Genomic DNA, 24705 nt, shown 5'->3' with positions numbered 1-24705 from the left:
CTAACACCCGGCTCACTCATCAGCCATAAGTATTACTGCATGGGAATTAGATGTACCTAGTTACTAAAAATTACATTATTTTGATTGGTTTAAGCTCATGAACGGGGATATAGAAAATTAATACAGTCTGATTGATGAAGCAAAAGTTGATGCTATTATAATACCCAGGAGTGACACTTTTAATGAATATTAATTATGAATTATAATAAAACATGAGATAATTCAGAATTTCAAATTCCTAAATGGCCTTCAAATAACAATACCATCATAAGAATTTTCATGAAGCAAAACTAATACTCCTTCATTTCAATCATTTCCTAATAAAGTATAACAATTCCACAGTTGAGAAGAATTAATTAACTATCCTATCATTTCGTCCATTTTCCTATCACTTTTTTGAAAAAAGGTTAAGAGAAACAATAAGTATTACCATGTTGATAAAATGAATTATATTAATTACCATATAGATAGACCATAGTCGCATATAAGTCATAAGTAAAGGTGGGATGTGTGTTAAGAAAAAAACTTAGTATGCCGATTAGAAAATGAAAAACGGTTGAGCGCGTGCTCTTTCTCCTTTTTTTGTTCATTATTTAATGAGTCGTGGGTGAGTCAACATCTCCCTCTAAAAGAAGAATTCTACCCTATCTTTGTTGTAAACTGTTTTAAAAGTGCATAATAAAATAAATATATATGAATTTATATATAGCTATAATATTTTCTCTAGACAAATGTCATTTTAAATGTAGAAGGTTCTCTTCTCTTACACAAATCCCATCTCTAGTCGTTAGTTATGCCTTATATGTACTATATTATGCATATGAAGTTAACTATAAAAAAACAAAAAGATGATTTGCTAAAATATATTGCAATAATTATCATCATTGATATCAAAAATAATAAGAAAAAGAGCATAGGTAAAAACTTAAAAAAATTTGTAAAATCAGAGTGTCATTTTTTAGAAAGTTGCACACTATTCATCATCTACGCTACGAGGAATAATATGAATCAATATTATATTATTTAATCCTCATGCACTCGAAGAATAAGCTCTCTTTCTTCTTCTTCTGAATCATGATCAGTATCCTCTGGATCCGATGGAGGTAGTGAGGAACATCGACTCAACGAAGGAGATGGAGGCTCAGAAATAGGTTTTGGAAAATTGATGCAGCCAGGTAATTTTTCATCATCATCCAATACGTCAGGAAATGTATGCTTAAGAGCAATCATGCGCGCTTGTCTGTAATAAATGCCCAAGCTCTTCCAATCTAGAAGGTCACTTAATCTTTCGGTTCTATTTCTCATAATAATACGTTGTCTACGGTTCATTCGAGAAAATTCATAGATGAAACTAAAGTATGATAAAAAAATAAATAAAAGTGGCTTCAAAAATCGTTAATTAAAATCTATAATTACTTTGAAAGATCATTAATGGATTCGTCTAATCCTTTGTGCCTTCGATCAACAACATAAATACCGTAGCTCTGAGGATCCACGACATGTTCTTCCATAAAACATCCAAAGCCAGAAAGGTTAGTTGTAATTGATGGAATCCCCATAATTGTGCACTCTGCTGGTGTGTAGCCCCATGGTTCATAATAACTTGGAAATACTCCCAAATGGCAACCTGCAAATGATTATATTACAGGTATTATTGTTAATTGTACACAGTTATATTTCCATTCTATTACCTCGAACAAATTCGTTGTAGTCTAAACCAAATAGAGGATTCGTTGATGACAAAAACTCCGGATGAAATATAATTTTAACTCGATCACTTTTATTATTGAAGAGTTTACATCTTCTAATAGCATTGATAATGGAATCATCCGCATCATTTACAATGTTGTGGGTTGTGATGGGAGGAGTCCCTGCGGTTTCTGCAGCATAAACACATCTTTTTAATCTAACTATATCCGATTTAAAAAGTAAATCATCTGATTCAGGTAAATGACCTTTTGAACAGATATCAAACATTCTTTCTCCGATTTCTTTTTGAACTTTATCGATGGTATCTTTAAGTGCTTTAGTAACAGCATGACCCCTTAAAGATTCCACGTTGAACCCTTTGTTCATTGCAGGAAAGATCAAAAAGACAACTATTGTGCGATCTGTACCAGATTGTTGGAGCATAAAATTGAGTCGAGCTAGGGATTCAATGAATATGTCCACGCCCTTGTTGATGAATTCATATCGGCCAGCAGAAAAGAGATATAAGGTTTTATCTAGATCAAAATCAAAATGGCCATAGAAGTGACCTCTAACAAAGTCATTTATTTTATTTTTTGATATTGCGTGAAGATTTTGAAATTCGTGAAGATCACGAGTAACATTAAGTCCATTTGGTGTAATGATATCCGGTTTTCTCTGTATCAAATACTCAGCTTCTACACTTGTTATGTCCGAGACAGTGGTAAAACAATCTGAAAGCGATGCCGCAGCACGCTCAAGGCAGTAACGATGATAAAATCCACGTTTTCCAGCTTCTTCATCCAGATCAAATTTAGATAAGTTATTATAAAAGTCTGTACTTCCAGCGCATAGCATTCGTCCCAAAAGAGTAGCATGGGTTGTAAAAACGGTTGCAATTTCTAATTTCCAAAGACGGGAAAATATTAATCCAACACCAGACATCCATTCGTGGAAATGAGCGACAATGTGTGGTGGAACATCAGCATATCCCTGAGACCAATAATGAAAAGAGCCCAAGAATTCTGCAACCATATTTCTGTAAAATCAAATCAGGTCGTTATTATAATTATAATGAATAAAAATAACTGTGTTAAAATATAAGAACTTACCCAAAAATTGTGATATCGTTTGTTTCTGCATCTGAATGAGGAATACCGATCCCTGCTTTTTCAAAAAGATCTTGCTTTATGTCATTTAATTTGAAGGCTGCAGATCCAATATCAAAGAGGATAACTTGTGGATTTCCATCAACAAGCCACCTTCCGGTATGGAGAACATATCCTCGTTCTCTCATTTGTTCCACTGCTTGTCCAAGAGGATGATGAAGCTCAAATTCCTGCTCTTCAATTTCCTGTTTTGCTTTATGTTCAATATATGGACCTAGAAGAGCATATTGATCCCCAAGTTCTGAAACGGTGACACCCGTTTTGGAGCGAATAACCGTGTAAATCCCTCCAACTTTATTAGCAACTTCCCATGCACACTCAAAACACCAGCGATTATTAGTAGCAAAGAATTCTCCATAGTCGAGATGTCGACTCAAATCCGCTATAGACTCGGAGCGATAAAAACGTTTCGAAGTTCGGAAACTACCCACAGAACCTTTTCTCTCCATTTCAAAGACACAACTGTTATGAGAAATTATTTAAAAAATATGTAGCCGATGAAAATGAAAAAAAAAATCTGTCTCGTGACGAGGATGACCTTAAAAGTTTCGTTGATTTTTCATAAGACGCTGTTGCGTATCAAATGTTAGTTCATGGGGGAAGGAGTATGACCAGGGACCGCAGTTTAGTCATACATCTTCGGTGAAAAATAATATGAAACTGAAGTAACAAACTCCACTCAACGATTTCATAAAAATGTATTTGTCAACTTTTTTAACCGGTTATGAATTGTGAGATATTAATGTAGCATTAATTTCACACAACTCATAACATTAATAATGTTATTTTAACTCATCTCTGGGGTTACATATGAGAGCAGCATTTCACACTTTTTCCTTATTCTCCCAATAGTTTCTTTACTTATAAGAAACTAGAGAGATTTCGTCATCCCATTCCTTACATTTTCCTCTCTATTTTATATTTTATTTTAAGCCATTTCATCATTAAATAAAACGAACGCAACTTTCTGGCACATGTATAGTAAAGGGAAAGAATAAGAAAGCATCCAGGACAACCTTTATTATATGAAATACCTACTCTCTACTCCGCAGAAAGCAACTCCTCATCAGGTCGAGGATCAGAATAATGAATAACATAAGTTAGGAAATACAGTGAACTTTGAGTCATTTTTTTTTTAAGGATGGATGGACGACAAGTTCAACTTCCAATTTGTTTTTCACAGTATCATGTACGAGGAAATTTATCAAATATACTTTTCAAAAGACGTAAAAGAATCCAGCATTAAATTTATTTTTGTAATATGATTATGCAAAATTTAACATTTCCCTCTCATGTGTAGACTCCAAAAATTTTATTGAATGTACATCGGACTGGTTTTTATTATTATTATTATTTTTATAAAAATTTTGGGAGGAGACATCAGTCTAAAAATATTCCTTATAGTAAAAAGTGAAGAAATATAAAGTTAGAATCATATTGATCAATGTTTAGTGGTTGTTTGGGGACTTTGAGTTTGAAATTTTACAATTTCATTTTACAAAAATGGAATCCCTACTAGAAAATACTCAACGTAAACCCAAATAGAATCATTGATAATAGATAACTATTTTAGATGAATAAGCAATCTTTCAAAAGCTATAAATTATAATATATTTCCCCCTAGATTGATTATTTCTTATTTTTAAAAAAATAGCTAAAAGCTAGGGTAGAACGGAATTACAAATGTATAGCTACGCTTTTAATAAAATATGACATTAATACAGTAGACTTAGTTAATGTCTACTATTATTATAATAATTTATAAAGTATATATGTGCCGCGTATATAACAAAAGATCTAATTACTATTAAAAGTCTTAGCAAAACATTTTCTCGATAAGCCTTTACATTGATCAATCAGGGCCCAAGCAACAACTCCAAAGGTGAAAGAGCTAGGTAAAATTTGATGTGCGTATTAAGGTAAAAAAAAAAATTAATACTGAGTCCATATTATAAATTAAAAACAGGATATTCAAATAAAATTAGACTTTATAGTGAAATATATCAAATGAAATCAAATATATTAGACAATGGGTATATTATGTTAATTTTCGAAATGTTTTTGAGCCGTAGAAACTTAGAACGTAGAATCAATTATAATTTTTTTGGGGAGATGATACGGAAACTAAAGTATTAACGCAGATCCGCTCTAAATACGGAAGAATTTCTCAATGGAAATGGTATCGAAGAAAAACTATAATATATTATACTAAATAATGGCCGAGTCTATTTTATAACTAGATTGGGTTTTTTTTTTTTTATTATTACTATGTTTGAAAGGCCTGTCAATATGGTTCAAACTTTAAAATGTCTTCCTTTTTTACAAAAAAAAAAACAAACAAACAAACAAAAAAAACATTCTTGATGAACGATGTTCCCCCCATCAACGTTTGGGAAAAATACATCTAAGAACCAGTCAATGTCATTTGGGTCGTCATTGATGAGCTTGAGAATTTGAAAAATGTCAATTTGTAAAAACTGTTTATTGAAAGGTAATTGAAGGACGTATTCCATATTAATGAATGACATATTACTCGCATCGACTCTACTCATGACTTTGAATTAAAAAGCTAATTATAATTTGTAATACCTCCCATGCATGACCAGGCACAAAAGTTTACCTTTTCCATTTTAAGCATATGAAGTTATTTTTATGTCATTGCTACTGAATGAACGTCCTTAAAGTACAGAATCATATAAAATTAAAAAAATTATATAAATGTGTAAATCTAATCATTACCTGGATTCAAATGAAAAAATAGCAATAACATAATAATTCAATGTAATCAACTATGAGTGCATTATTTCACTTAAATATTCGATTATATTTCTATTTACTTTGATTATTTGAAAATATTCAAATTGTCAAAGAACATTTACTTCTCTAACATTAGTTATACAGTATAAGTTATACTGTATAACTAATGTTAGAGAAGTAAATAACTTATACATTATTTTGGGATACTTTTTAATTCATTAACACAAATCCTTCTTGACGTAATAGCTAACTAGCTGGCACGTATGTAAAAGAAGGTACAAGTGATTTGTTAATCATGTGACTCCAATAATTTTAAGCATTCCCCTAAAAAAATCCTTTGATAGGCGATCAATCCCTTCTTAAACCTATTAAATTAATCTCATTAATGCAAGAGGGAGTCGATGATTTAGGAAAATGAAGAAATTCAACTGAAAAGAAGAGAGGAGTTACCTGCTTGCAATTTAAAGGTACATGCTCTTGTCAATTGAAGCCATAGGAACGTCAAAATGAATAATTGGAAGTGCAGTTGAAGGTTTCCTCACTTTGGGCACCAATTAGAAGAGAGATGTGTTGAATTAAAGGGGACGGTGTTACATCTAACATATCTAACACAGAAATATACCGTGTAGTATTTGTTGTCAGCTGTCTATGTTTCTGCTTCTTTCTCTTAATAAGTGCTCTGAACGTTCATTGGTTGAGTTATAATTTTAAGCTCATTTTAAGCTTTGAATTATAGGTATTAAAATTCCATAGTTGGGAAGAATTGGCTGACTACCAACTGACTTTGAGCGTTTTTTCTGTTAATCTTCGGTGAAGAGGTTGCGTGAATGAATAAAGGTAACATAGAGGGAGTACGAAGTGAAGTAAGAAGGGAGTGAGTGCGTCAATCTATTAAGTAGTAGAGTCAACAGTGTACTACTTCAGAAACTCATAGTATGTCCAAGGTCAATCCCTAAACATATTTTATAATTTTAAGTTTATTAAAGTAAAATAAGTGGATATTTATCCAAGAATGTCTAGGTCCGGAGGTCATCAGGATTCTGGAGTCTCTCAATGTTATAAACTAGTGGTGGTGGGGGCAGGAGGTGTAGGGAAATCCGCGATCACAATTCAGTTCATTCAAGTAATTATTTTGAACCCTCCTGTTGCATTACGACTTTGATCCTCATTTCTTGTATTCATTTGATTTAGAGCTACTTTGTGACGGACTATGATCCAACCATTGAGGACTCCTACACCAAACAATGTGTCATCGATGACTTTGTTGCAAAATTAGACAGTAATTAATTTTTTTTAAAGCCGCAAGGAATCAAAGATTTTCAAAAGTGACAATTCATGATGAAATTCTTTGATCTCCGTGGATTTTTTCATAACATATGAGCAATGTATGTATCCTTTCCAGTCCTTGATACGGCGGGTCAAGAGGAGTTCTCAGCCATGAGAGAGCAATACATGCGTTCAGGTGATGGATTTCTCCTCGTATTCTCAGTGTCAGATCGAGCTTCATTCGAAGAACTTACCAAGTTTCATATGCAGATCCTGAGAGTAAAAGACAGGGATGAGTTTCCCATCATGATGGTTGGTAACAAAGCAGATCTGAAGAACCATAGAGTGGTAGGTCTTCTATAATAAATTCATCCCTTAAAATTTTCTCGCATTTCTTATCAAAATTAATAAGTCATTGAATTTAGGGGTATCTGTCCAAAAACACTTGATTCAGATACCAAACGTTTTCAGAGTATCTAATATTTTTGTATAATTACTTGATTTATTTAATAATTAAGAAGGAATGTTCTGTCATTCTTCATGACAAAACTGCTCCAATTATAGGAGTTACTTTCAACCTTGATACAATTTTAATCGGGTGAATCTCTCATAACGGTGACTGCCTACATGAAAAATACAAACTTCTTTTATTTTTAAAACTGTTTCATACGTTTAAACATATGCAAGTCCAATAGAAACACATTTTTCCAAATACACCTCCATAAAAAAGCATCATATCCATTGATACCTCGTTTTCTCAAATGAACCAAACTAAACAGATTAAATCAAAATTCAAAAGTTCATTGCCTTTTTTTTAAATACTCTCGGCCTTATTAATCACTCATGAGTTAAAAAACTTTTACATTTTCTCAGATTTCTGTCGAAGAAGGGCGAGCAATGGCACGGCAGCTTAAAATACCCTATATTGAATGTAGTGCCAAAGTAAGGATGAATGTGGATCAAGCCTTCTATGAATTAGTTCGATTAGTGAGAAGATTTCAAACCATAGAGCGTCCTCAATCCTCTTCGAAAGTTCATCGTAGAAAAAAATCCAAATGTACCATTATATAGAGGGTCTCTTTTCTGGTTTAACTTATTATTTCTCAATAATGCAGTGTTTGCTTTACTATCACTATTATGTGCCTGATGATAATACCCACTTAACCGCCTTTAAGTTAACTTCAATTATTCTTATCATGGATTCCTTGATAATTGAATAATCCAGCTTTTAAAATTCACCCAACCTTTCTACTTACCTGATCCATTGAAGTGTATAATAAATATATTTCAAACATATAAATCTATATTTTTTTATAGAATATGTTTAAATTAAAACAATTTTAGATGTTGGAAAGTATTTGCTTAAAATACAAAATGCACCATGAAAGTCACCAAGAGTGATTATAATATTCTAAATACTTATTTTAACAAATTTCTAAATCAAATATGAATTAAATTAAGACAAATTTCTATTGAATTTAATGTTTCATGAACAAAATGTCAAGCAGACTTTAGATAGGTAGTACAACTAATCAATAAAGCTCGATCTTTAACAAGAGGCTCATTTTATTATTATTTACCCATTCCATATTTTTTTAAACTTGATAACTTTTTAATTTCCAAAAACTGTTACGGCATTACAACATTAGGAAACACTTTGACCATGAACTAATCTGGTATCTATGTTCTAATGACTAGAATTTTTGGAAAAAAAACATGGGTAACTACTACACGAAAACATATTCATATAATTTAACTTATCCCTATACCTTTTGTTTAACAAATGTATATATTTTATTACTATTAGTTATATAGAATATGTGCACAGTTTATTTTTAAAGTAGAATTACGATCCACAATATACATTTGAGTGTATTGCTGTCCATAACATTATACATGTGGATCCACTAACCATTTGTGAATGATTTTTTTATAGAGTTCTCTACAAAATTATTTATACTTAATTTTTTAATGTTGTTTCTCTTAGTATTAACAATGAATAATATTTTTAAACTTTGCAGCTATTTCCCCCCGACCCTCTAATGAAACTACATAATAGTCCATTAGGTGTTATCATTAGTTGTCATTTATAAAACAGTGGATTCATTTAACCCTTAATAGCGTTCAATTCTTGTTATCATCACCCATTGTGCACAAATTTTAAAAACAGTCATACTCAAAAATTATTTAATTATCATACACCTAACTATATTTTATTCCAAAGAATTACTTGTATGTGGTAATTGAACATAATATTTTTTTTTTCATTTATAATAAAGTTGAAACAATTTTTTTCTTTTAAATCTCAGCTCTTTCCAAAAGAGTATAATTTTTTAGTCCAACTATTTACTACAAAGAAATATATTTATTAATTAATTATGCGTCATATTAGGTTGTCGATTTTTTTTTTTTTTTTTTTTTTAAATAATAAATCTCAAGTTCAATACATAGTAATTATTGACACACTGCCAAATTAATCTTCTTTTGTTGTACGGAGAAAAAAAATCTAAATTAACAATTACGTACTGTACAAACCATTTATAATATCTGATGAGGTTTCTTTCAACGATAATCTCTTCTTTTTTTTTTTTTTTTTTTTTTCTTGAAATATTTATATTGCACTTTCCCCCCATCGATAATTATTTATAGATCCGAATTATAATTATATCTATATGATGATTCATTTATTAATAATGCTGTTAATTATCCTTTAGTTATATGATATTGTAATATTAATATTTAAACTAGTATAAATAAATATATAACTAATATCCCACTTTATACAGTTTCTTTTCTTATCGGACAGCAAGTCTTTGGATTGCAATTTGTATTTTTACAGATGTAGTGACATTCATGTTCAAAACATTCTTCAACATTCAAAAACTCTGGTTGTATAGCTACATGTCCATGATTGCTATCCAAATATTTCGTGAGCTCTTGAAAATGAGATGATCCGTTCTGGAATAAATAAAAGTATGAAACTAATAGCATAACTTATAACGGAGTTTGAAAATAATGTTTATGATGAAATTTCAATGAGAAATAGTCTAAAATTACCTTTGTCCTATAATCATTATTTTTTATACTTTCACATAAACGCATAGAAACAAACTTTGTTATGAAAAAATTCGTTTGATAGAATTTTTAAGATGTTTTAGAATTCTTCAAGAAACGTTAAATTAATCATTATTCTATATAAAATGAGCTACCTCTGTATCTTTAAAAATGATGTGACATGTGATTACATCCTTGCTGGGCGTCAAGTACCAATGATGGAATTCGTGTACACTAAGTACTGACGGAAACTTATTAATGAGATATTTCTGGAAGTTTTCTTTATTTTTGAGAAAGGAAGGACAGCTCTCAATATGCCCTTGCAATATTGTTTTACAAAGAATCTTCATGAATGAGCACTGGCTGAATAGAAGTACAAGGATTGTCACCAAGGCAAAACAAGGATCAACATATATTATGTATTTAGGATTTACAGAATAAAGTGATAGTAGCATGATAATTCCTGTTGCTGTCATGAGTGCAAAGCAACCTATAAAAAAATCATTAATCAATATCATTTGAGAGACAATTAATACAATTATCCATGCATTTAAATTTTATCAACGTTACTTGAAAGGTCACGAAAAAAGTTATCTATTCTAAAATTCCGAACAAAGTACCAGGGATTAGGCTCCTTCCCAATATCATTCATAGCTGATAATATACCCATTTGATGATTTGTGTTTCCTAAAATAAGGTAACATATTAATTAATTTAAAATAAAAAAAGAGCCAGGAAAATGCTTACCACCAATTAAAAGAAACGTCACTACCCATATACCAAAATGGATACCAGCCAATATACATACTTTACCAGGAGTGTGCATTACATCTAAATGGTCAATGTGGAATAAAGTTTGTAGAGTTTCTACTGTGGTAGCAAAGCACATCGAGAATAGAAATATTTGGCTCCCAATTAAACCAAGAACAGGTATTCTTGAATATCCATAGGTCCATCTCTTTTTTTCGTACGTTTCAAGCTATAAATTTTGACAGTATGCAACATTTAAGAAAAGGTGATTCTTTAGATATATCTCTGATTTTATTTGATAAGAGTATTCCCCAAGAACACTTCATGATTTGACAAGTTGTTTCTAAACATATATGAAATTAAACCTTAAAATACCAGACAGTTTGCTGTACGTATAAAACTATATTTACTCTTTCCCATCTTTTTATACTTTCATCGCAAAATAACGAGGTGTTTCCAGAAAAAAAAGAGTTTTTAGAAATAGACAGAATTGTCATTACTTTCTAAACATTAAACTATATATCAACACAATCAAGGAAAACGAATCCAAAAAGGTCATAAAAAACATGATATAGTCACTCGATTTAAAATGTACTAAGTTATTTATCATTAAGGTGTTTTATTACTTTTGGGGAAAATTGAAAAGGCCGATTCTTATTTTTTTTCGTAAATAGTTACCTTTATATCAAAGTAGGAAAAAATGAGATGTTGGCAGTACAATTTGGAAAAAATATTCAAAACTCTATTAAGGACAATCCTAGCATCGGCCCTGATTCTACAGTTGCAGATCATAACTTTAAAAATATTATACTTTTTTAAGCTATAAATAAATGTTTGAAATTTTTCATAGTTTTATAATTATATATTGTGGTTATTATTATCTAGATTGTACATGCAGCATCAATGTACTTGATGTTTGCTTAAAACCAAAACTAATATCCCCTTACACATACTTTCAAAAAATTTAATTAATTCAATTACATCACATCCTAGATCTGACATAACTAGTATTAATATAACTTTTTTCTATCTGTGTCAAATGAATTGAGTAATCATAACTAAAGGGCCTTACAGAAAATTCACAACATTGAAAAGATATTTCACAAAATTGTTACGCAAATTCAAACACGAAGTATTTATCAATAATATATAGTAAGACCCACTCCCTTACAAAACGAAAATGAGTAGTTTAAGCTGAGATTGTTCTTCAACAAAGAATATGTGGATAGCCCTAACTCGTTATTAGTTAAATAAAAAGTATCCAGAAGAAAGAAACACTAGGCTAATTACTAATGAAACGATAATTCTAACATTTTGTCACCCTTTTCTAACGCTCTGAAGATTAACCAAATAAATTTGAATCAAATATACCTTCTTAGATGCAGTTGAAGAAGCCAAATTTATTAAATTATGAATAGACTGATTTGTCACAACCAATAGAGTTAAACAATGCGTAAAGTGTCCCAGAGTCAGTTCTGCTAATACTAAAATAAATGTCAGCACGAGTGAGATAATCAATTTAATAATCGACTCCATCCTCAAAATACTAGTTGACACACTTGATCTCTGTGTTGTAAAGAAGAGGAGACACATATATGAACTGTTTCATTTAATTGTAGTAAATACACATACTCACGCAAAAAAAAAAAAAAAAAAAAAAAAAAAAAAAAACCGAAATAAAATGAAAAATGTGATCTAAATGTCCATTTGTCAGTTAAGTAAACTACTCTAAATTTGCGAAGTGATAAAAATAAAAGATTAGATAAGAAAGTTGAAATTTAAAAAAAAATCATATTTTCATGTTTATTAATTAATTAATTATAATTTAATATGAATGAATAATAAGAAAAAAAAATGTCCATGATGATAATGACATTTCTTTTTTTGGTACTTTTATATATATATATAAATTTCACTGATGGTGATCGACGGATTTTGGAACCTAAGAATTCAAAAAGGGCAGATGGAAATCACTAAAAAAAAAGTGTGACTTGGTTCACAATGTAATGAGGAAAAAAAATACGAACATTTAAGAAATTCGACTAAAAAAAAAAATCCAAGAGTTCTTGACTTTAAGCCGTAGCAGTTTCAGCAGTGGCTGCTTCTTGCCCAGGTTTCATAGCATCTGGAAGCTCAGGTGGAGAGGAGTAAGGAGTTTTCTTTAAATCCTCATAGGTATTTGTAGCTGAATCCTTGTACGCTAGACCCACTTCTGCTGGGAATTGAGCTTTCGCCACATTGGCGTTGAGACCATAGTCGGACAGAGATTTGTCGTCTTCCATTATCTAAAAGATAACAAACAAATTAAGTGGATGTTAAGATGCACTTTGAAGAAGTTTGAGGCTAGAGCGGACTTGTTCGTGGATCTTTCACACTTATCCCGCCGCACACCCAACGCATTTATAACGACAAACTACTACTGATAATCCTACAAAACGAATAAAAGAGTAAAAGCACCTGATCGTCCTTGTTAAACAGCCTTTGATCCCCAGGAGATCGTTTCGTAATGCCTTCTATCATCTTCTTCAATTCAAGAACGGAGGTGGTTTCTTTGGCATCTAAAAAGATTGTTGTCTCACAACGGCGTACCATTAAAAACACATCCATCCCGACCCCCTTTCGTCAATCTTGGAAATCCAAGTAGTCCAGCGGCAGCTCACTAGCAGAATTCAGGATCCCGAAATTTCCTCTTTCCTTCTCTGTTACTCACTCTTTTTCTTTTCTTTTTTCTTTTACTTCCCCCCCCCCCTAACTTTTTTTAGTAGCGGTATTGTAACTCCGCCCATTGAACCCCTTACATGTTCTCACACTGTCTCTTTCTTCTTTCCTTCCTTTCATTTTTATAAAGGAGCACCCTAAATTGCTGGAGTCTCCGGGGCATCTGCTGTTCTATCTATCTATCTTTCTCTTTTTCTTAGTGTGTAAGTGTCACACACAGCACACTTTATTCTTAAATATTGTAGCCTAGTAATATTATCTAGTCCGGTATTTCTATTTTTATAGCCACCAGCTAGCCACTGCCAATCACATTAGTTATCTATGAGACTATGACCAAATTATATCAATTAATAATTATCATCCTATACTGAAGAATTGACTTACCTCGGATTAGGATATCTCATATCACTATTCAATTATATCAATGATGACTATGATAATCAAAAGAAAGAAACTGGGGAGGAGGGAGATATTAAAATAGCTTTTTACTTTATTTGTATTGACCATAACGTATCATAAAATTAAAGACCTATGTTATAAAATAATCTTTAATAGTTTTATGTTCTGAAAGTCAGTGGTACTTATGAATATATATTAAAGTTGGTCAGTTCTGGATTCCACCTAAGCCATTAATAGTAAAGAAGAGAACCAACTAGAATTGGCTTGAAAAGAAATGTTTACTCCTTTGATAATTTTGTTACATAAAATACCTTCCTATGATGTCTATATACAACAATCAATGTTGTTTAATATTACTTAGTTTAGTAATAAGTTACTATTATATATCACTCCATTGAAAAGTAATTCAGTTACCGTACTTTTATAATAATAACTTTTGATAAATAATTTTGTTCTATCTGGATTACTCGTTACTAGGTAACGAATTACTAGTACCCTACATCAGGGCCCTATAAGTGTAGGGATCTGAAAAAAATCACAACTTATACTTATTATACTTTGTTGTATATAGACATCATGCAATAGAAAGAGGGTTATGGTCACCCTACTTTTTGAGAATTATCTTGTACCTAGTCTTGTTTTGATTTTCAGAAAAGGACATTTGGCCACAGCAATTAATATTATTTTGCTGGTTTTTTGGAAGGGAATATTTTGAAATAAGTAAAATTTAGGGTTATATTTCGATTCTTGTTTACATTCTTACATCTAAATTTTTTGGTTTAAAAAAAATTGAGTTTGATCTTTCTTTAATTTTACAATGACTTATTTTATATTTTTTTATTATTACAAAAAATCCCTAATGTATATTAAATTACGAAGAGCAATCGTCATCTTTAGAACGAACATTTTATCCCCTTTTTGTAGATCCTGAAGATAGACTTAATTAATAAAAACCGGACGTTTCATGAATTAAAAAAAAAATCAACAAACATATAGCAGCAAAATAATGATTATTTTTTTAATTACAGTTATTGGAGTTAGCAGAGCCTTTATAAGAATATAAATAGTTAAAGGACTCAAAAACTATTAACTCGTTAAAATCCCAATTTTATACAATAAATTAATAGTAAACAATAAATATGCCCAATGAATCTAAGAATTCATTGATATTCCTAATCAGCAAAAGAGATTGAGAAATGTCACAAAACCTCCTAGAATCAAACTATGTACTTCATCATGATGGTTTGGATGGATCTTTTTCGCGGAACATCCGGATATATGAATCTGAGTCCACTCATTGTTCCATTGAACTCATATGTGCTTATGACATTGGTATCCGGATATTTGTCATGCTCAGGGATCTCATCTCTTCAGAAAAGGCTCTTGCGCCTTACTCGATGGATATAATCTCATTTAATGGAAGTATCAGTCATTGTGGAGATATTTTTTATCGTCCAACCAAATCTGTTTCTTCATCATACATTGGTTCAAATACACATCTCCCTCCATAACTAGTATGGAATTGTTGTATACTATACTTCTGAAATGTGTAATGATATGTTTAATGAAGAGGAGTAATACCGGATTGAAATTTACGGTGTGGAACAAAGATACTTATCATCCTTCAACTACATCTCTTCCGTTGAAACTCTTTCAAAAGGCTATGCATTCTCCTTGTTTCTCTCGGTCGTCCTGAATTCCTGATATTAAATAGTTTTTTGCCTTTCACACTCGTCAAGACACAACAATTTCTACATTATATGCATCAAGGAAACTTAGCAATGAAATAGTTTTCATGAGTGTGAGTTACACATCTTGACTGATTTCTGTTAGTAATTCCTAGTTTGAAAGGCTCTGGATGGGGAAGAAAAATAAAAGAGGGACTTGTGTTAAAATTCTCATTTTTTTTTTTTTTCCTAAGCAATCATGGTCAAGTACTGAAAAATCTTCATACATGCAATTGTTTCCCACTCTGTTGAGTATGAGACCTATGTTTTGTGAATTGCATGCCTTCCGAGTCCTAGAGATTAGGAATATCTACTCCCTCTTCAAACATGCAAGGTAATCGCCCTCCTTGAATGACCGTTTTGCAAAGTTCAAGCAAAGGGTTAATATTCGTATATTTGTGGTACAAGCTCACCTCTTTCCTTAGGTCAATAATGACTTCACCGTTAAGACGCGAAGGCGTCGATGCTATATCACACTGAAAGGGAAATACAAGGACAATGAAGCGTATTCCCAGAAGAGGTTATGAATAAACTCTTCTCACATACTAGCCGATTGGGTTGTCCCACTATTAGGTGGCTAGGCCACTCACTTCTGATTTCCTCAGCTTAGCAGTACGGGCTAGAGGAAGCGGGTGGAGTAATGAGGAGTACTCGAATCTACTAAGTGCCTTCCTGAAAGAGGCGGCCATTCATACTATTCCCCTCTTGAGTACTGCTGCGCTAAATAATATTGAGTTTGACATAACTGTTAAAAAGTGCTACCTGGGTCAACTAAGAATGAAGAAAACTTATCCTTTAGTCACTGACAAGGTGGATGACAAGTTTGTGTCCTCTTCTGAGCAGGACGACCCCTTCCCAATAGTGGAGGGAGCTAGGCCTAAGTCGATTGATGCCAAAACTAAATGCCCCAAGTTACCATCCAATGAGAAGAAATTTTTGTTCTCAGTAGAGAATGCTTCTAAAAGGTCCTGTTATGCATAGCCAAAAGAATGGTAAACCACTTTCTTTGGCGTGGCTAGATATGCGTAGAGCATTCGACTCTGTTAGCCATAATCGCGGATTAGGCCCCTCATAATAGACGATGTCCCTTTACCATTGGTTAATTATTATAGAATGGTCTATATAAATGCTAGCACAAGTTTTGAGGGTGATTTAGGTGCTAAATTACGCAGAGGAATAGTGCAGGGAGACAAAATGTAAGACACTTTAGTGATGAAGTCTGGGTTTAATGATTTGGACACTGACGCGCCTTATGAGATTGACATCTCTGGTACTGCTATTAACAGAATGATGTATGCTGATGATACCATCCTAATATGTAAAAACCTTAAAAGTCTTCAGGTCTACTTAGAATCTTTTGAAATTGCAGCAGTTAAAGTTGGGTTATCATTGAATAGTAATAAGTCGGGTCTGTCGTCTATCATAGAAGGAAATGAAAAAGGCCTCATGTACGTTGACCCTTCCCATATCCTCACTAGTTCGGATGGTACTATCAAAAATATGGAACTCAATGATCTTTACAAGTTTTTAGGTATACGTTGCTCTAGTTTTGGGCAACAAAAAGCGGATATGATCAATTGTCTAAAATTGCAGCTCAAAAGGCTCGATAATACAATGATTTCAGATAAACAACGCATACACATCCTTAAAAGCAATGTAATAACACGGTACCTCTATGCAGTGACAAAATCCAAGATTATCAAGGGGAACTGTAAGGCTTTTAAAATTGTAATGATCAAGTATGTCCGTAAAAATAAGGGACCCGTTCCACGATGCGCCTATAAGTTTTCTTGGCTCCTAAGCTGAAAATGGTGGACTTGGAGTAATGAACCTCCTGTCAACTGCAAGCTTTGTCTACAATAATAGGATACATTCACTAGTGAAGAGTAACAATATTTATATTAGAACCCTCTACTGTAAGCTGTCTGGCTTTTTCGTGGACATATCGATAAAGTATAATACCACTTTGGTACATGAGAAGACCAAATTTCAAGAAGTCGTGAAGGCCAACATAATTATCTAGGTAAGCACAAGAGGTATGAAGTATGCCTTCAGGCTAAGGAGAATCACAACTTTCTCCAAGACAATACTTTTAACATGAACATACAGAGTTCAAAAGGGTGGTGCAAATCATGGCGCGCAATGTGGCAACCAAGTCTAAATTTAATAGATATAAGGTAATTCCAAAGAATAACAGATGGAAAAGGTTTGGTCAGCGGAACGTCAAAGACCGAACCACCTAGACAGGTTTTAAACCTCCTTAAATAAGTTTTGGTTTTTGTAGGTTGTAAGTGATATTTTGCTTTTACTTAGTTGTATATTCTATATATTATATTTATGTGTATGATAAAATAAAAGTAGTGATGTGTCACGAGTAAAACTCGAGTTTTATGAAGTAAATTAAAAAAAAAAAGACACAAAAAACTCGACTCGAGTGCATAAAAACCAAATTTTACTCTGAATTTGTAAAAAGCTCGTAACCCCTCAAAATATTGGAGCTCTTCAAAAACTTGGGAATCCCTATTTTTCTTTTTGGAACCCATTATTACATCAGGAAGTTTTCCTAAACTGACTTCCTTTCTCATTTAAATTTAGAATTTATATTTTATCAGATGTTGACATTAGTGAAATGTGTACTCTTATTCCCAGTTCGTTTTAAAATTAATCTTTGTCTAAATATTTGAATTCCATCAGGAAAACTCGACATTTCTTGGAATTACGCAGTTTATTAAGTACACACACTAAAGGCCTGCTCATACCAATAAAAATAGGACAAAATAGTCTGTATTAATATAGATTAATTAATATTTCTTAATGTATGACTATGAGGGCCGCTATTAAATATAAATTCGAATGTTCAAATTTGTTTTTCACTCCATTAGCTACAAATTCGTTTGGCTTATCCCTTGAAATTTAAGCTTAAATATAATCTTCTTCTTGCAGGATTTCAGGATTACGGTATTTACTTTGTATCTATCATAAGCATAATCTTTTTTGTTTCAATAGTAGTTATATCTTGAAATGAATTTATTGGTTAAAATTTTAATATGTATTCTTATTCGATAAATAATAATAAATTGGTCATTAGGAATTTTAATGATGAGGCAAGTAATTGTGAACCTATGCGACTCTAACAAACCTGTTTATCTTTTGAAGTCTATAGTTGAACCACGAGGTTGGGAAATTGTCAACCTTGCATATCTTATAGCAGCTATACTCAAGGTTGTGCCCCGTTCAGGTCCAGTGGTTCTATCGGTCCCGATCCTTTCATTTCAACGGTCTCGGTTCTTTTTTATACAGGCTTAGTTTGGTAACAGGCACCTAAAACAAAGGGGTTGCTAGAAAATTCGGGCCCAAGAAAATGGAGAATTGAGTATTACTTTCAGTCTACACATACATAGTGTACATGTTTAGTATAAAGGGGGCCTCAGCAAAAAATGTATTAGTTTTGGGGACCTTGGCATAGTAAAATTTGGAAAATCTTGGCTTAAGAAATATTATAGGACCCTAACCAGCTTAGTTGCGAACCTGGATCCATGATCTACCCCACCCCTTCCCTTTTTTATTCGTACCGTGTGGTGCGTAACACCACTTTTCCAAATCCGTTATAATCTTGGTTATACAAGGTTTTAATTCAAATTATGGAAACTTAAAAAAGGGAAAGGGTCAGAATCGAATTTTTTAATAGATCTAACTAACCAGGAAAAAATATTGGGATTTACAGTCTATGCAGCAAAAATATAAAAGTTTCTTGTGTCAATAGCACGACTTCAATCAAACGCCACTTCGAAAACATCCATAAAGTCGCTTTATAAGTTTTTATCAATAATAATATTTTATAACGAATTATTAAATTAACGGAAAAAGGGAGAACGTATATTGAATACAAATTAAAAAAGGGAATTTAAGAAGATTGGCAAATTAATCTTAGTATGTATTTTCAATCTTTATTATGGTTATGAAGATGGAAAATGACAAGCTACCAATGGCGATGACAATAAATAAACCACAAGGTCAAACATTAGAAAAAATGGCTTTATATTTACCATAATCAGTATTTTTACATTGACAATTTATGTTGGATTTTCAAGAGTGTCATAAGGGGGTGTAGGTTGGATTATATTTATATCAAATGGACAAAAAACAACAAAAAAATGTTATACACAATGAGGTTTTAGAATAGAAATTTACACATTATACTAGATCGTTTTAGTTTAGAATTTTAACATAAACAACCTAAATAAAAGTAAAATATTTTTAATTGGCTATCTTTAAGGTTTCTTGGTTCTAATGTTGCTGACATTTTCGCCCCTTACATTTTTGCCGTTGGTAATTTTTCCTGGAGGAGATTTTGTTGCATGACCTCTTCGCCGTCTTTTTATATTTTCGGTTCGAACTTTACTGTTGTATCTCGATCAGCTTAATTATACAACTATTAGAGAAGAAGAAAATAAGGAAAATAGTGATTAAATAATGACAAAGAAGTATTCTGTAATCTTGTACTATTTATACTTTATAAGGAGAAGGAGTTATGACTCACGAATCTGGGATGATAAGTTTATTTCAGAAGGATCAAAGTTTCTTGAAGAAATGGAAGACTTGATTTGACATGAGCACATCTTTAACTATTTAAAACATAATCTTAATTATATTGTTTTTCCATTTTTGGATGGTGTTTTTTTTATTGTAAAAATATACATAATAAAAGATAATGGTGTATATTCTCCGTTTCGGCGTTATTGGCGTTATTAATTCATTTACAAATAATCGGGAGATTAAGAAGGAATTCAAACTATTTACAGCGATTCGTTCAGCACTTATAAATAATGTTCAACATATTTGCTTTAGTTTTTTTGCTATTAGTTTCAACAATAATATTTTAAAAATAATAACTTGTTGTTTTAGTAATCATTGGTTTGAATTATCATTTGACATAATCATCATGGTTATATATGGTTTTACCTAGCTGCACAAATAAGAGCACTAAACATGGTCTTAGCTTCTATAAATTTCCTAGACATCCAGGTGCATCAAACTCCCCATAGGAGTTTGAATCAGAAAGACCACGTTTTTATTCTCAGGATCCGTTATGGAGACAGATACATTTAGATTTCGAACAGGGAAGGGGAGGAATAATGAATTCGTGAGTTAACTCAATCCTGAACAAAAGTACCGAACCAATCCATATGGATAACTAACTATTTTGCAAGCTCTCGAGAGAATTTTTAGAAATTTTATATGAATTTTTTGTTCAATGAGGACTAAAACAAGTATTTTCTTTAAATAAATAATTGTTTTCCTCATGATGACCAAATTATTTGACTTCTATGACTTAAAAATCCTCAAGATGAGTTCTTTTCAAAGTGTTGTATCTCTATTTCTTTTAAATCCCCGGGTTCGAATAAGATATAAAATATATCCCTATATTATACGACAAACGTGAACAGCCGAAGGCAATAAAACATCATTGCCTTGTCACCTCTATATATTTTTTTCTCCATGTATATCATCTGTCAACAGAAAATTGAAAAATATTTATAAATGATTTAAATGCAGTCGTTCAAAGTTACAACTTAGAAGACAACTAATCGTAGTCTACCAAGTTATTAGTATCGTAACAACTGGATCTAAATAATTTTACATTTATAGGTATATTATATTCATAAACTTAGAAACATAGATTAGTAAGTCCCCCTTTATATAATCCCAGCTCTAAGCTAATGAGTTTAATTCTATCTGGAGGCCCACAAGCTCCAATCATGCAACCCGTTGTAGTGAAAAACATCATTTTTCACCCCAACAGGTTGCGTGATTGAAGCATCTACTCCTCTAGAGAGTCCAGTACAATTAGAGATGATTGTTGTTTATGGGTTGAGAAGTCGTGACGTCATGAGGCAACATTGAATCTGCGCAGGAAAATCATAACATTAAATTAATATAATTCACATACTCAGCTCTACTTAAACTGTAGTTAAAAGCTGGCTAAAAGTCTTGGTGTTCCATGTTTTCATCCTCTCCGTAATGAAGAGCCGTGATCACGAATATGAAGACGACGATGATGGGGAAGACGTTGAGGAAAAGGAGGAAGTGTTGAGCTCTTGCACAACCTGTAATGGCTATTATGGTCCTTCATTCGGTGAGCCCGTTTGTGCCACTTGTCACGCCTTCCTATACGCTGACGATCTTGATCCAGAAGGAGTCAGAGATTTGAGTTCTGAAGCTGGTGGGGAAGATAGAGACTCTGGGAATGAAGAGCCCAATGACGATTTTCCCGCTCATGATACTAACAATAACACGAATCGGAATAATATAAATATTAATCATAGCCTAAATAATAGCAATGGCGGAGCGGTGGTTTATGGATTTTCTCCGAGAGTAGAAGCCTTGAACCAGGTTCGACTCGGAGATGGTGGTCCACTGGACGAACTTCCGCCTGAAGTCCTTATTGTCATATTTTCTTATCTGGACGATATTTCTCTGTATGCAGTGGGAAACGTGTCCCATCGTTGGAATTCCCTCCTCTCCCGCATTAGTTCCGAAAAATGGCAAGTCTATACGCAAAGACGATGGCCTCTCTTTGTACCTTTTGCATCCATTCAGGATTGGTATGCTGTCTATTCAGCGCTAATCGAAAGTTCATATTGTCTTACGTGCATCTACCAAATGACAGAAGTGATACCCGCAGATAACAACTCACTCCCACTTCGATGGAAACGCTTGGGGCATGATCTACGCAACTTTTCACAGGATCCCTTAGAAGGTGCATTTACCTCACTATTCTATTGAAGTCTTTGTAATTCTTATTTTTATGACTACTCCTTTAATTTAGGTATAAGGGCGCAACCCTTAGATTCAAGTTATTACCATTGGCAAGCTTCGATTACGGGTCCTGTTGGAAGTCCGTATGAAGGAGGAATCTTCTTTTTGTATCTTAAAGTACCTTTTACCTATCCATTTGATCCGCCAAAAGTTAGATTCCTTTCCAGAATATTTCATCCTAACATATCTAGACATGGTGATGTTGGAATTGATCTTATTCAAGAAAACAATTGGTCCTCTAGTAAGGAAATGAGTCAGCTAATCCTACTACATACGATTATATATATTTGTTTCTGTAGGTCTTACTATCCCCAAAGTTCTCATATCGATTCAAAGCCTTTTGACGGATCCTTATTGTGACATTTGTATGGAACCTAGAATTGGATCTTTGTATCGAACTGATAGAAAAAAATTTGATGAAGTGGCTCGACTATGGACGTGGAAATATGCAATACACGATGCTATTCCGCCCAAGAAACATAAATCCATGTTGATTTAAACTCACTTGATTATTTTTAATGGCCTTTACAATCAACAACTCTTATTTAAATATTTAGTTTTATTTAATTGTAAAATGTTGTTAAATGCAAGTTATTCATGTTTAATAATTTATGGTAGAAAATATATATTATATTGAAATATAAATCTGTCATTTTATAAGACTCAGCTCAGTATGTTTGTTCTACTGTTTAGTATTTTTAATATTAATTAATCATTGTAATCCATATTTTTGAAAGTGTATATACTTTCACGAACCGTCTTTTAGAATTATAATTAGAATCACTAAGCCCATTATTTAAATTGAAGAGTTGTCAACTCAATGAATCAAACATGCTTTATATTATATTCTTATTAAATTTATCTTAGATAAATTTAATTAGGGCACATGCTAAATGAAATAGTGACTTTCTTTGAATTGAAAGCTCAATAGTGCCTGACAGACTGTAGAAGTAACTATGAATGAGAAATAATCATAGCTAGAGATCCTATGATTTATGAACAGCTATAACAGGAGAGAAGAACCTATGGCAGAAGGTTGACTTTGAATATTGTGGAATTTCCAAATAATTTAATATATGATAAAAAGTCTATGTGCCCCCACAGGCAGTACGGCCAGAGGGTTTTTTTGTGGCTGGGGCCTGAGAGAGAGAAGCAGGGTGTGTAAATGAAACTTATTCCAGAATGAGGAGGAGTAGGTCGATAAAAGGAGGAAAGGAAATGAAAGCAGTTGGCCTCATTGATTTGATCCTATATTCATCCATTTTTCCGGCCTAAAAAGAATCCAATTTTTCTCTCGGCTCAATAGCAATAGACAATTATTAACAGAGCAATTATTTTTCCCGAGACTGGACTCCAATCTTGAATCTACCTGAACCGAGAATGACTGTTGAAATCGAGACCATGAGTGAGGGGGACAACTCCACCTTCCCCAAGAATGGGCAAAAGGTGTCCTGTCATTATGTGCTTACCCTCAAGAATGGAAAGGTGGTGGACTCCTCGCGGGATCGCGGAAGGCCATTCCAATTCACTATTGGCAAGAATGAGGTAATTTACACAAATTGACTCCGAGTCCTTCACTCCCTTGATTACAATGTTTTATCTCCTTCAATCCTAGGTCATTAAAGGCTGGGAAAACGGTTTGGCTCGTATGTCTGTAGGTCAAAGAGCTAAATTGACCATTCAACCAGAAATGGGATACGGCGCACAAGGAATTCCCGGCTGTATTCCACCCAATTCAGTTCTCATCTTCGATGTTGAATTATTGAGAGTGGATTAAATAGTTATAAACAATGTGATTTTGATATTTCATTAAATAAGGACTTAATCATTTAATGAATTCTTGTATCAAGATTTTTTATTAATAATCTCTTTTACATCTCGTATCGTAACTCCTTATTATAATTATTAATTACTATTCTATAAACTAATAAACTAAATAAAAAAACAGTAAGCGTGTTTTTTGTGATGTGAACAAAACACTCCAACATCTTCCTTAACCCTTTAAGTTCTGAACATGAGGGAAGTTAAAAAAACATTATTTATCATTTAATTTTTTGCTGAAATAAGCACTATTGGAAGAACCACTTAATTTAGAGATACCAAGATAAATAAAAAACATTACTTTTGTCACATGAACTTTAACCAAACTTTCTGGTATCATAGGCATGATAATTATTATTAGACTAAAGCCACATTACTTCAAAATAAATAAAATTTTGGATAAAAAAATGAAGCCATGTTTTTGATGACTAGACGATACCTGAATCAATAGTTGTTGAGATCACAGATAGAATTCATAATTAGCAAATCGGTTATTAGGCTTGTGAAATAATGAATTCAAAAGTAACTTAATGAAA

General features: G+C 32.5%; 6 protein-coding genes and 1 long non-coding RNA gene across 12 annotated transcripts; 3 read left to right on the top strand and 4 right to left on the bottom strand.

Moving 5' to 3' along the window:
* Positions 1-849: 849 nt before the first annotated feature.
* On the bottom strand, positions 850-6360 carry Glys (glycogen [starch] synthase). Of its 3 annotated transcripts, none has more exons than XM_040715463.2 (5): positions 6066-6360; positions 2802-3320; positions 1692-2728; positions 1417-1627; positions 850-1351 (listed from the first exon to the last, which is right to left on the bottom strand). In XM_040715463.2, the coding sequence occupies exons 2-5, from the start codon at positions 3305-3307 to the stop codon at positions 1024-1026; spliced, it is 2082 nt and encodes a 693-aa protein (XP_040571397.1). In that variant the 5' UTR covers positions 3308-3320; positions 6066-6360; the 3' UTR covers positions 850-1023. The 3 variants fall into 3 exon arrangements, with proteins under 3 accessions (XP_040571397.1, XP_040571396.1, XP_071745383.1); XM_040715462.2 differs by lacking the exon at positions 6066-6360 and adding an exon at positions 3397-3726; XM_071889282.1 differs by lacking the exon at positions 6066-6360 and having other exon boundaries at positions 2802-3793.
* Positions 6361-6596: 236 nt separating this feature from the next.
* Positions 6597-9657, top strand: Ras64B (ras-like protein 2). The gene is made up of 4 exons (XM_040715466.2): positions 6597-6738; positions 6807-6894; positions 7018-7229; positions 7755-9657. The coding sequence occupies exons 1-4, from the start codon at positions 6628-6630 to the stop codon at positions 7950-7952; spliced, it is 609 nt and encodes a 202-aa protein (XP_040571400.1). The 5' UTR covers positions 6597-6627; the 3' UTR covers positions 7953-9657.
* On the bottom strand, positions 9538-12393 carry LOC121120589 (uncharacterized). Its single transcript, XM_040715465.2, has 5 exons — positions 12057-12393; positions 10683-10914; positions 10506-10622; positions 10091-10425; positions 9538-9839 (listed from the first exon to the last, which is right to left on the bottom strand). The coding sequence occupies exons 1-5, from the start codon at positions 12276-12278 to the stop codon at positions 9660-9662; spliced, it is 1086 nt and encodes a 361-aa protein (XP_040571399.1). The 5' UTR covers positions 12279-12393; the 3' UTR covers positions 9538-9659.
* Positions 12394-12456: 63 nt separating this feature from the next.
* EloB (elongin B) lies at positions 12457-13412 on the bottom strand. Of its 2 annotated transcripts, none has more exons than XM_040715468.2 (3): positions 13143-13412; positions 12713-12970; positions 12457-12658 (listed from the first exon to the last, which is right to left on the bottom strand). In XM_040715468.2, the coding sequence occupies exons 1-2, from the start codon at positions 13290-13292 to the stop codon at positions 12758-12760; spliced, it is 363 nt and encodes a 120-aa protein (XP_040571402.1). In that variant the 5' UTR covers positions 13293-13412; the 3' UTR covers positions 12457-12658; positions 12713-12757. The 2 variants fall into 2 exon arrangements, with proteins under 2 accessions (XP_040571402.1, XP_040571401.1); XM_040715467.2 differs by having other exon boundaries at positions 12457-12627.
* A 6138-nt stretch (positions 13413-19550) lies between these two features.
* Positions 19551-20101, bottom strand: LOC121120795 (uncharacterized). The gene is made up of 2 exons (XR_005865207.1): positions 20070-20101; positions 19551-19961 (listed from the first exon to the last, which is right to left on the bottom strand). It is a non-coding gene; the product is annotated as an uncharacterized lncRNA (long non-coding RNA).
* A 987-nt stretch (positions 20102-21088) lies between these two features.
* LOC121120233 (uncharacterized) lies at positions 21089-23010 on the top strand. Of its 3 annotated transcripts, none has more exons than XM_040715074.2 (4): positions 21089-21178; positions 21363-22289; positions 22359-22589; positions 22648-23010. In XM_040715074.2, exons 2-4 carry the CDS (start codon positions 21551-21553, stop codon positions 22845-22847), a joined length of 1170 nt encoding a protein of 389 aa, XP_040571008.1. In that variant the 5' UTR covers positions 21089-21178; positions 21363-21550; the 3' UTR covers positions 22848-23010. The 3 variants fall into 3 exon arrangements, with proteins under 3 accessions (XP_040571008.1, XP_071745249.1, XP_071745248.1); XM_071889148.1 differs by having other exon boundaries at positions 21333-22289; XM_071889147.1 differs by having other exon boundaries at positions 21272-22289.
* A 517-nt stretch (positions 23011-23527) lies between these two features.
* On the top strand, positions 23528-24295 carry Fkbp12 (peptidyl-prolyl cis-trans isomerase Fkbp12). The gene is made up of 2 exons (XM_040715280.2): positions 23528-23893; positions 23964-24295. Exons 1-2 carry the CDS (start codon positions 23729-23731, stop codon positions 24123-24125), a joined length of 327 nt encoding a protein of 108 aa, XP_040571214.1. The 5' UTR covers positions 23528-23728; the 3' UTR covers positions 24126-24295.
* The last annotated feature ends 410 nt before the right edge of the window (positions 24296-24705 follow it).

This window comes from Lepeophtheirus salmonis, chromosome 6 (assembly GCF_016086655.4).
Source record: "Lepeophtheirus salmonis chromosome 6, UVic_Lsal_1.4, whole genome shotgun sequence".
NCBI classification, from domain to species: Eukaryota; Metazoa; Arthropoda; class Copepoda; order Siphonostomatoida; family Caligidae; genus Lepeophtheirus; species Lepeophtheirus salmonis.
This window is presented reverse-complemented; position numbering and strand designations above follow the sequence as displayed.

Coding starts and splice junctions, on each gene's coding strand:
- Ras64B (XM_040715466.2), top strand. CDS start 6,628: ATGTCTAGGTCCGGAGGTCATCAGGATTCTGGAGTCTCTCAATGTTAT. Junction 6,739..6,806: donor TCACAATTCAGTTCATTCAA/GTAATTATTTTG, acceptor CATTTGATTTAG/AGCTACTTTGTGACGGACTA. Junction 6,895..7,017: donor CTTTGTTGCAAAATTAGACA/GTAATTAATTTT, acceptor TATCCTTTCCAG/TCCTTGATACGGCGGGTCAA.
- EloB (XM_040715468.2), bottom strand. CDS start 13,292: ATGGATGTGTTTTTAATGGTACGCCGTTGTGAGACAACAATCTTTTTA. Junction 12,971..13,142: donor TGTTTAACAAGGACGATCAG/GTGCTTTTACTC, acceptor GTTATCTTTTAG/ATAATGGAAGACGACAAATC.
- Glys (XM_040715463.2), bottom strand. CDS start 3,307: ATGGAGAGAAAAGGTTCTGTGGGTAGTTTCCGAACTTCGAAACGTTTT. Junction 2,729..2,801: donor AACGATATCACAATTTTTGG/GTAAGTTCTTAT, acceptor TTGATTTTACAG/AAATATGGTTGCAGAATTCT. Junction 1,628..1,691: donor CTACAACGAATTTGTTCGAG/GTAATAGAATGG, acceptor AATCATTTGCAG/GTTGCCATTTGGGAGTATTT.
- LOC121120233 (XM_040715074.2), top strand. CDS start 21,551: ATGAAGAGCCGTGATCACGAATATGAAGACGACGATGATGGGGAAGAC. Junction 22,290..22,358: donor TTCACAGGATCCCTTAGAAG/GTGCATTTACCT, acceptor CCTTTAATTTAG/GTATAAGGGCGCAACCCTTA. Junction 22,590..22,647: donor AGAAAACAATTGGTCCTCTA/GTAAGGAAATGA, acceptor TTGTTTCTGTAG/GTCTTACTATCCCCAAAGTT.
- Fkbp12 (XM_040715280.2), top strand. CDS start 23,729: ATGACTGTTGAAATCGAGACCATGAGTGAGGGGGACAACTCCACCTTC. Junction 23,894..23,963: donor TCACTATTGGCAAGAATGAG/GTAATTTACACA, acceptor CTTCAATCCTAG/GTCATTAAAGGCTGGGAAAA.
- LOC121120589 (XM_040715465.2), bottom strand. CDS start 12,278: ATGTGTCTCCTCTTCTTTACAACACAGAGATCAAGTGTGTCAACTAGT. Junction 10,426..10,505: donor CTTTTTTCGTGACCTTTCAA/GTAACGTTGATA, acceptor ATTTTTTTATAG/GTTGCTTTGCACTCATGACA. Junction 9,840..10,090: donor TCATTTTTAAAGATACAGAG/GTAGCTCATTTT, acceptor TATTTATTCCAG/AACGGATCATCTCATTTTCA.